The 11,099-nt window shown below is 46.9% G+C and overlaps 1 protein-coding gene across 1 annotated transcript; it reads right to left on the minus strand.

The window, feature by feature from the left end:
* Window positions 1–5,585: 5,585 nt before the first annotated feature.
* ZNF281 (zinc finger protein 281) lies at window positions 5,586–10,923 on the minus strand. Its single transcript, XM_064477299.1, has 2 exons — window positions 10,834–10,923; window positions 5,586–10,719 (listed from the first exon to the last, which is right to left on the minus strand). Exon 2 carries the CDS (start codon window positions 10,699–10,701, stop codon window positions 8,071–8,073), a length of 2,631 nt encoding a protein of 876 aa, XP_064333369.1. The 5' UTR covers window positions 10,702–10,719; window positions 10,834–10,923; the 3' UTR covers window positions 5,586–8,070.
* Window positions 10,924–11,099: the final 176 nt, after the last annotated feature.

An 11,099-nucleotide genomic window follows, 5' to 3' on the forward strand; every position in this document is an offset into this window, starting at 1 on the left:
AATAACAGCTGTCCTGTGAAGCTCAAATGTTCTAGGTGTGTTTATCAGAAACGAACTTTTTCAAAGCCCAAGTCAGGTCAGGGTCGGGCAGTGGTTGCTGCTAGTTCTGGGCCGGACTTCCCCTTCTCCTCACAATCGGAACAGCTCTAACACACATTCATTCTACGTATCGCTGAGCAACGCCCCGCACCTGCTCTTGCCAGTATTCCCCGAGAAAATACATTCTTTCTTTTGATATATTCAGCCCCAGTCATTTGTGTTCTCAATGTTTTATTACAAGGCGAGTACATGGGAGGAAGGAGGTGGTGAGAATACATTCGATCTTTTAAATAATTATTTACACCCGGCTTACAAACAGAACCACTAACTGAATCATGGAAGGCAATTCTACAAATACTTTCAACTTCTGCTCTCACGTTCAGCTGCCAGAATTCTGGCTGGTATTTCAGTACCGAACACTTTTAACAAACAGTACTTTCAGAGGGTTCAAAATTTTTTTGTGTGTTAGTTCCAGACGGAGTACTGGTTCAGCTGGGTGAATGACTGGACAGATTCCAGAGCGGCCATTTCTCACCAAATCATGCAGCGCACATACAGCCTAGCCTCCGTTTCACAGGCGTCCGCACTAGCACGCCGGTGCGAGCACCCGTGTCGCTCACCAGTGGTCCTCCTCTCTTCCTGCCAAGTTATCAGCTTGTTTTAGAGGTTTAATAAAATCTGAGTGGACAGGGGGAGGGCGTAGCTCAAGTGGTAGAGTGCGTGCTTAGCATGCATGACGAGGTTGTGGGTTCAGTCCCCAGTGCCTCCTCTAAAAACCAGTAAGTAAACCTAATTACCCTCCCCAAAATCTGAGTGAACAAAATGAGAAACTGTGATTTTTATTCATTCTACGAGTCTTCTCTAGAAACCTCACCAGACCACATTTTAATTCTGCCTTCACAACACACGCCTAGGCGTCCCCAGAGTAGCCCACAGGGACCACCAGCAGTGTGCCAGTCCTCCAGACGCATCTCCTCCAGGCCCTGAAAACCTGCAGACCCCAGGAGCACGGTACACACGTCCATCGGTGCCATCCCCTGAGCCGCCGTCCCCTCTTGCCTTCCCGCAGAGGTGCCTCCTTCCCTTCCAGAGACGAACCTGTCACCACAGCTCTAACACTTTGTTCTGAACATGTTACACTGTGCTCAACATTTATAGGATTTTTATATTCAGCTCTCACTAACCTCCAAAAAGGAACTCTCTTTCAAATGTTTGCACTCGGCTTTCTGGTAGGAAGAGCCCGGTTTATGTGCAACCAAACATAAAATGCTTCTATTGCTGGTCTTGTCAATTGTGCAATCCACCCTTTAAAAATTAATCTAAAATGTCACTTTCAGACTTAAAAACCTGTATCCCAGTAAATCCTGAACAAACCATGTTAAATCTAGTCATAACCTAATTTTTCTCTTACTGAAAATTAAGCAGTTTTAAAAGTTAGAGTGTAATTACTCTTGCAAATTTTCTAAACTAAACCTTTAAGAGATCAGCAAGTTACCAACATAAACACTTATTTAAAAAAACACACAGCTAACTATTCCAAGTGTGACTGCGTGTGGAGGCATATGTGGTGTCTTAGTGGACTTCATCTAAAAAACAAAAACAAAACGCTAAACGTTTGTCTTAACTTTCGTGGGACTGCCCCCCAGGTCTAAAGGAGTAACGCACCTCACAGACAGCAGAGCCCTTCACGGCACTGACACGGCTGTAAGATGTTTGCTGGAAGGCTCCTTAGAGCAAAAGCGAACAGCGGCACAAGAGTGAGCGTTCGTGTGTTTCGAGGCCTCTGTGCAGCTTCGTGGGCCTCGCGGGGTCTCTTCTGCGGTGCTTCTGACTGAGGGAGATACACATACCGGGCCTATTAAATGCAAACATTTCCACAGCTGTCATTCCTGTGCCTCATCCATTTGCCACATGAAAACTCCAGGTCTCACCTCAGTCTACTTCCTAGTGGCCAGGAGGCATTTGTTTTCTGGGCCACTAAGCAGAAGCCTCAGAAAGGACTCTTCCAGTCCCACGGACCAAGGTCACGGCTGTCCACCCCAGAGACCCGTAATGACACCCATTTACAGCTCTCATTAATGTCCAAAAAGGAACTCTCTTTCAAATGTTTGCACTTGGCTTCCTGGTAGAAGAGCCTGGTTTATGCTCAACCAAACATAAAATGGTTCCATTGATGGTCTTGTCAACTGGGCAATCCACCCTTAAAAACTTCAAACTTAAAAACCTGTATCCCCCAAATCGAGATTTAAAACTTTAGCTCTCAACTAAAACTTTTAAGTTTGTGGATAGATAATGCTTATAAAATATGATTCTTATTTAAACTAGAATGAACAGATGAGCCAGTCACAAGTTAAAATTAAACATTCTGCAAAGCAAAACTTAAAAATTATTAATTAGGAAGCTTCCAATAACTTTTTGCAATAACTTTTCCTTTGTCGTAACAAAGGATGCCTTTCTATACTGCACTGGGAAATTTCTTTTTTCTCTTTTTGACAAGTCAGGTACCTAGACTCAGAGCTTTTGCCTCAATTCCTAAATTCTGTGCATATTCACTCAATCACATGTAACAATAATTTTGCCTACAGCTGTTTTGGTAAGAAAGTTAAAATTCCCACCAACCAATGGAAGCTGTGATTCCAAGTTACTAAAGGAAAGATATATAGACACAAAGATTAGCTATCGTTTTTCTAGATTGGGAATGTAAACAGAAGTTCACCACAGTCGTCTGCTGAGTTATTTATTAATTGTTCCACAACAGGACTAAGGTTCACACCGAACTAAAGTACCAGAAGAACCTGACCTGGAAGATGGCAAAACAAGGGCTGAACTTCTCAGTCACAGATCCCCCTAAACCCTCCGCATCACCTGAACCCTCCAGGACCCCTGTCAGTACTCGAGTAAGTTTTACGGTCCCTGTCTCTCTTCAAAACCTATTCCTTTTCTTCTGTATTCTCAGATCTCCTTGGCCTCCTTCCCATGACTCACAACCTCTGCCCATCACTCAAAAACACAGGGAGCAAGTTTTCCCCTTTGGCGTATAGGGTCCAAATCATTACATTTTTCTCTGGCTGTTTACCTACATTTCCCAAGAGGTACCTATTTCAACATAAACCATGCTGTATTTACAAGGCTTATCTTGCACGGGGCATTTCAGCCCAGCTAACCGCTCGGGCGGCCTGAGGCACAGGCGTCACGCTGTCAAGAACTCAGTGTTACTCCTTGAAGGCAGAAAGGTCCGGGCTGGCCGTGGGCTTTCATTTTGGCCAATACACTTACGCGGGAAGCCACTTCCGTGCAACCCAAGGAGCACAGCCGTCGACTGCAGTTACTGTGTGCCGTCAACACACTTCTTTGTTGAAGGAGAAGACAGAACTATTGTCGAGACTAGCATCTCGATGGTACTTATCAGATGAGAAACTGCAAAGACTTACCAATTCTCTTCGTTATTTGATCAGCTTATAAGTCTCTATGGCTTTATGTAACCTAAATGTGTTCCATAAACGCTGAGTAATTAATTAAACAGCAGATAAAGAAATTTTTAAGTAAACTTAATATTGGATGTTTTTGAAGTTTAGGTATCGACTTTCTAAGTTCTCTGTAGAATAAAGTCCAATGTTTAGGCAGACTTCTAAAGCAAGGATTCTTAACCCGGGTCCATAGGTTAAGAATTTTTTATCAAGTGGAGAGGGGTGTCCTTGTGAGCATGTAGACTAACTTGTAAATTCTCGTATGCAAATGTATTTCTGCTAGTGTAGGGGGTGGGGAGACATCCATCCGTCATCAGATGCCCAAAGAGTCCGAGACCCTAAAAATGCTATGCACTCCCTCCCTTGAGTGAGCCCAAAGGTTCACAAAAAATGTAAACAGAATCTACTTAAGTTAGGCACACTCACATATGGCCAATACTTTCTTAAAAAGCAAAAGTTACAAGAAAAATGATTTTAAAACTGTATGCCCTCTTTATGGCGATAATCTCTTTTAAAACAACTATAATCCTGCCGAGGATTTTTTTTAGATTTTTTTAATCAAAGGTAAGACAACAGAATTCCCACATGCTGTCTTCATGCTAATGTTCATTTTAAGTAATAAAGTATTGAGGACATAAAAACATAACAAGTGGAAATGATTAAATGTTGTTCCTCAAAAGCTTTCAGGAACTCCTCTTTATCATCTCATGGAAGGCACAGGCAGACTGGCAAAGCAGCACAGACCTCTCCTCTGACAGGCCGGAGGGCTCTCCTAACAAGAACATTTGCAGGACGCGCCGCGTAACCTCCCCCAGGTCCTGCACGGGGCACGTCACTGCACTAACAAAGCAACCTTGCATCACATTTCAAAAATGAAATCCTGTCATGATGTGTCACAGAAAACACGAAGACCATAAAACTCTGAAAATGACAGTTTTCAGATGTAGCTTACTCTAAAAATATAACTTTCTGAAGTTCTGAAGCTAGTTCTTCTCTGAGGGGAAGTTCTTCAGTTCAGCAAGAAGTCAGGAACTCAGAAGCTAAGAACTGTGTACGTCCCCACAGGGCCACACAGCTCAGACTGTCACCCAGTTCGGGCTGCCACACTCCTAGTGACAGGTGACCACAAAATGCCTGACATGAAGAATGAGCAAAAAGCTGTGCCTGTCTCACCTGATGAGTATAGCACAGAAAACTAAATGAGGTAGAAATATCTGTACACTGTCTGCAATTATTTAGAAACATTAAAATAAGTAGAGATTTCTTTTTCACATTTTTGTTTTCATTACTGAATGAGACGCTCTCACAAGCTACCAGCCAGCGACTGCTGAATTTCGGTGGTCCTTACCCTGCACTTACAGCAGCAAATGAGAACTCCAAAGCAGTTTCCTATTTCATACCCTAATACCTTACAAGTAAAAAACCTTAAATTTAAAAATCAGATTCAGATATAGACATTCCACCCTAGGGAAAAAAAAGGGGGGGGGGGTGTCAGTGGATAAAAAGATGAATGTTAAGAGTTAATCCAGAGCAGAGAAATGAGTCATCTTTGCAGAGAAATCAAGGGTTGGGTTTCAATGCAGAATCAAGAGATTCCGCTTGGCACTCTTGTTCAAGAAAACGGCATCATCTAGGGAAGGATGTTAGCAAAGAGAAAACAAAGTGATTTTTCCTAATCACATGGGCCCAAAAGTAGGTACCTCTCTACGGAGAAGTCCATGTTTATGCTTAATACAAATAACTCATCATTTATGTACACAGTATCATATACAAAAAAGGCAAAGCCTCAGAAACCTGTTCTCCCCTTTAATACTTTTACTGTAATTCTTCAATGTTTGTAGTCACTAGATTTCAGAGCATAATTCTCTCATAGACTTTACACAGACCTACAATTTTTTCTTCTTTATCGTTAAAAGTTAACATATTCACTGATTTTCAAACGCATTCCCTGCAGCCGCAACACTTACATGTCTTGGCTCTCTCCTCCTAATATCTATACTCAGACCCTTTTGAAACAGTTAAACTACGATTTAACAATCCCTTTTTTTTCCCTACTAAAAATGCTCAGGACCACTTTTATTTGTGTCATACTGTTATTTTATTACAACCTTTTGGAGGCAAAAAAAAAAAAATTCACCTAGAACCAAAAGATACTGGACTCTGACTTAAAGTGAAACCTCAATAAATAATCTCTCCAGCGTAATATTTAGGACGGCTAACCCAAATTTCAATAAAACACATTCTAATTTACATAATATTAAATGTCTGTTCTTCCATATAGTATGCCTCAAATTGAAGAAAACATCCAACCAATTTTCAAATAAAACAAACCCAGAAACATGGAGCACAAGTTTAAAACACACACACAAAAACCTCAGTCCCCGAACTGCAGGACACACCGACGTGAGTATTTTCATGAAATGTCGTTAATAGAAAAATCTGAAAAACGTGACTGGATATTAAGTGATCTCTCCTTTCTTCAATTTTGTGATTAACAGGTCTTTTATTGGTAGTAAACTAGAGCAAACAATCAGAATAGTACATATGCAGTATTCAGTACACACAATAAAAGTTAAAGGAATTCAAAACCTGTATAAAACAAAACGCCGGAGGGAGACCACACAGCTCAGAGACACAGCGGTAAAGGGCCTCTCCGTCCTCTGATTACAGCTTGTGCTCTGTCCCCAACAGAACTCACCGCGCTGACCAAAATACAGACTTTTTAGTACTGCGTGTATTTAAGAAGATTAAACACATTTTCTAAGGATCTTGCAATGACAAATAAGTGACCTTTAGCTGGTAAAGCAGACTTAAGGGAGGAAAGCAGGGAAAGGAAATTAACTAGTATTTTGTAACCATTTTTAATAATTTCTCATTTTCCAAACACTGCCTTCGTAACAGAAGTGTTTCACACGTGCACAGTATTAATTACTTTATTATACATGGAAGCCTGCGGGAGGCTGATGACACAGTAAGACTGCAAACAACCAGTGGCACTTTTCTGACGTCAGAAGAGTACCTAAGACTGAAACATCACCAAAAGTACACAAAAAAACTCATCAGCATAAACATCAAAGTACATTAAAAAATATAATCAGAAAAAAAATACAATTGCTAAAAAGTGGTTTAGAGCAGAGCCACTGTCCACCAGTAGCTTCAAATGGCAATTAGCGTTCATAGCAAGGTTTGATGACTTTACACGACCCCGTACAATACTGACTGACGCACCCTTTCAAAACGTACGTTAAACAGGCTGCAACTTCTCAGAGAGGTTCCGATGTTACCACCAAGTGAGACGCTCTCACCCCTCCCGTTGGCTCTGTCACCAGCTGGAATTACAACCTTCTTACTGGCTGTCTATAGCTCTGAGCATGGGGGCTTTATGCTACATGGACACCTGTAAGGGCTCTGTTCTTCAAAAGGGGGCGGGGGGATGCTAACCCTACTGTTTAGTATTTGGATGCCAGAAGGCATATGAAATGCAGCCAATTACCTATTGGAATGTGACTCGTTCTAAAGTCGAACTGTCAAGACAGGGAGCAGAAAGAACAAGCAGGCCCAGAACTCTGCGCGAGAGGACGTGTTAAGAACGAAGACAACAATAAAAGAAAAAACCCGTAAGTGTGCGTGACATGTAGTAAGACAGGGAACAGAGTTTTAGGCCATGTATGACAAACGGCACATACCCAGATTTTCAAAGAATGATGTAATTCCAGCTTGGGTTCTAATACTGGAACCAACCAGCCACCTGGGCGTCAACACTGTGCCCACCCACCCCTGACAGGCCTTGTCACAGCAGGGGTAAGGAAAGGGTGCTTTTTTTTTTCCTCCTTCTTTTATTAAAGCTATCATTCCAGGCTTTGATCAAAGATCCAAGAATATTTGTTCTTCCAGGCTGGAATGAACGTGGTTTGGAAGTTCAGAGTACATTTAAAAGCTGCAACAAAGTACAGGTGGCCAACAATTCAGAATTTTGGATCAGCCCAGATGGAGACAGCAATCTGAAATGTTTTCGATCCCTTACTGCAGTGATAAAACGTGTATCACATCAGCCCAGATAGAGCAACTTGAAATGTTTTCGATCCCTTACCTAAATGATGAAATGCATATACTACCTGTAAATTGGATATTCCATTACAGTGATAACGTACAGAATTCCCATGCGTTATTACACTTTCCTGAGAGTAAAGCAATTAGAATAACCTTAATCCTAACAACAAAGTTTTTTTTTATGTGGTTTTTTTTTTGTTTTTTTTTATACGGTTTTTTTTTTTTTTTGCATTTAAAACTTTTGGGCTATTCCCTGACAATCTATACATGTAAATTTGATTGCTAAACATTGTCACTTCGAATGTCAAACTATTTTAATCTATTGATTTTGATTAAAAATCATAATACAAACAGAGCTAAAATCACGCTAACAAAATAAACTAAATATGAAAAGTTGCATTGAAAGGGCATTACATTATTCTTAATAGGATCGCGTAGAAACATTCCAATGGCAGTGTTCTCGAAATAAAACGAAATCACATTAGAAGACCCCCAGCCTGGTCACTCCTGGGCCTTACCTGTAGCTCTGGCTGGTGGGCGTCTTTACCCTCGGACTACATGCTTCACTAACATCGGACATCATATTTGTATACCCTGAGAAATCTGACACCGAAGTCCTTGCTCTGTGGTCCACTTCTCCATTGGAGTTAGTGATAAAGGTCATTGGCACCCTGCTGCCCGACTTGAACTGAGAACCAAACGCCTGTGCGAAGTTCTCAATCTGGTACGTTGTTCTAGGCTCTACGTCTTTCTGAGGATCTATCTGGCTGGCTAACTCCTGAGATGGGATCTGAAAGCTTGTTGAGGACTCTAAGTTTTTCTGCTGTTCCTTCTGGCTAGTCAGTTTCTGAGATGAGGACTGGAAGGCCGAAGAAGTCTCTAAATTCTTCTGAGAATCTATCAGATCATCCAGCTCCTGGGAAGGGGTCAACTGCTGATGTGTGGCATCCAAAGCAGATAAATAAAGACCTGGCTGCGATCCAAACAACATCCCAAAAGGAGGCTTTGGCAACGAAGATGGCAACACTGAGGTAACAGACTGGCCAAAACCACACTCCAGAGGAGATGTAGTGTATATCTGTTTTTCTGGAAATAAAGTGTGGTTGTGGAGAGGTGACGACAGGCTGACAAACTGGAACCCGTGGCCGAGAGCGAACCCTGCGTTCGTGGACTTTTCAAAAGCCTGCTGGAGGTATTTGGAGTATTCTTGCAGCATGCTGGCCTTATCGCTGGAGGGCGTCTGGGCACCTGGGCTCAAGCTCTCTTCTTGCACCAGCTCTGAGTGTTCTCCTGAGGTGTGCAAATCCACTCGTGGCTCCGTTATGCTGAAGGGATCCTCCTTCTGGCTCTCGGACTTGCTGGAGTACTGATCCAAAATACTCTGCAAAACCTCATCAGGAATTCCAGACTTGTCGTGACAAGACTTAATTTCCGCATTCAGGGCCGAGGAGTCAATAAGGGACAAGGGGGCCTCACTGTCCAAAACTCCAACGCCCGCAGACTGGATGACAGACTGCTGGGAGGCCATGTGTCCCACGCTCACGGAAAAGGCACTGTTGCTGCTGGCAGTCGGTAAGTATCTTCTTTTCTTAGAGAACTGCATGGCATCGTCGTAAGTACTGCTCATTTGACCTTGTTTGCCACTTGCGCTCTGGAGGAGACTAATGGTCTCCACGCCGCTGTTTGACGCGAGGCCAAGCGAGCCACCTGGTTTCCCAGACAAGGACTTCTGTCCCACCATGTCTGGTAACGGTGACACGAAGTTCAGGTAGTTCTTCTCCGTACTCTTTCGGCTTCCTTTCTTAAAGATCAGTTTTGGCACCCTTTTCTGTAGTTCGTCGATACCAGTGCCGATCATGCCTCCACTGGAAGACGCGGTGGGCATCTCTACCGAGTAACTCTGCAGGGTCATACTGCTCGGAACCTGCGAGTCGCTCGCTTTACCAGCCTTGTGTTCCTTGTTTTCAACTGCGATGCTCTTTGACTTCGCCTTTCTCCTCGAAGAGCTGGTGTTTCCCTGAGACAACACAGCCAGATTCCCCACGCTGTTGTGGCCGGACGCCCCGGGTTCTGCGCCGGGGGCCCCTTTCGCTATGGCTTCGCCACAGGTGCGCCTGTGCTTCAAGAGGCGATCTGTCCTTGAGAAATACTGCTGGCAAGTGTCACACTTGTATGGCTTTTCTCCACTGTGCGTCCTCTTGTGTCTCTCCATATGGTACTTCTGGATGAACTTCATGCTGCACTGGTCGCACCCGAACGGCTTCTCTCGACTGTGGATCTTCTCGTGTCTCTGCAGCAGGTACTTCTGGATGAAGCCCATGCTGCACTGGCTGCACTGGAAGGGCCGCTCCCCGGTGTGGATGAGGACGTGCCTCCGCAGGTGGTAGGAGCTCCGGAAAGCGGCGCTACAGTGATCGCAGATGTGAGGTTTCTGGCTGGGGGAGAGCAGGGCGCCTTCCCCGTCTCCCACCAGCGGCGGTTTGGAAGATGCGCTGGGCTTCCTCTTGGCTTTGATTCCCTGAGATTCTGGCTTTGGCCTCTTCGCCTTCTTGACGCTGGCGTCCGGCTTTGGCTCCTGGGGGCCGCGGGGGTCCTCGGTCGTCCGGCCGCCGCCGCCGCCGCCGCCCAGCAGCACGTCGCGGGGGTGCGGGGCCGGCGGCGGCGGGTGCAGGACGCTCAGATCCTGGATGACGCCGTGGCCGCCCCCGTCCCCGCCGCCCAGCGCCGGCGCCCGCTCGTCCGCCCCGGCGAACAGCCCCCCGAAGGCGTGGTGCGGGGGGGCGCCCGGCGGCTCCTCGGGCTCGGCAGGTTTCTCCTGCTTGATGCTGACCAGCGACTGCAGGAAGCCCCAGGAGGTCCTCTGCGCCGGGAAGGCCGCGCCGGGCGCCGCCGGCTCCTTCTTGAAAGTCACGTCCGGGGCGGGCGCCGGGGGGGGCTCGGCGGCCGGGGCCGCGGCCGGGGCGGCGGCCAGCACGCACTGCGGGGGAGGGGCGGCCGCGCCCGCCGGCCGGGCGAAGCTGGCGACCGGGGGCAGCCGGTGGTTGAACATGAGCATGCCCGGCGGGAAGCTGGGCTCCATCTCCGCCCGCCCGCCGCTGCCCGCGCCGCCGCCGCCGCCGCTCAGGAACGCGCTGCCGACTTTCATGCCCCGGAGCAGGCCTGGCTGCGGAGAGGAGAGAGGAGTGGGCCGGCCGCCGGGCCGCCGACCCCGCCGCCGCGCCCCGCCCCGCGCCCGGCCCCGCGCCCCGCGCGCCCGTGCCCCCGCGCCCCCGCTTACGGGTCCCGCCGCCGCCGCCGCCGCCGCCGCCGCCGCCTCCGGTTAATAAAAATAACGCCGTCCTCTCCACAATGGAATTAAAAGCCTGCCCGGCACTGCGCAGCCGCGGCGCGGGGTCTGCCGGGAGCTCGGCGACCCGGCCCGAGGGCCCGGCGCCCGCCAGCGCGCCTGCGCCGCGGCTTCCGCCCGGCCGGCCGTCAATCACGCGGGCGGTTGGGCGGAGGGACCCCCCGGCGGGGCGGCCGGGCGGCGGGCGCGATTGGCGG

Source organism: Camelus dromedarius, chromosome 21 (genome assembly GCF_036321535.1).
Source record: "Camelus dromedarius isolate mCamDro1 chromosome 21, mCamDro1.pat, whole genome shotgun sequence".
Taxonomy (NCBI): domain Eukaryota; kingdom Metazoa; phylum Chordata; class Mammalia; order Artiodactyla; family Camelidae; genus Camelus; species Camelus dromedarius.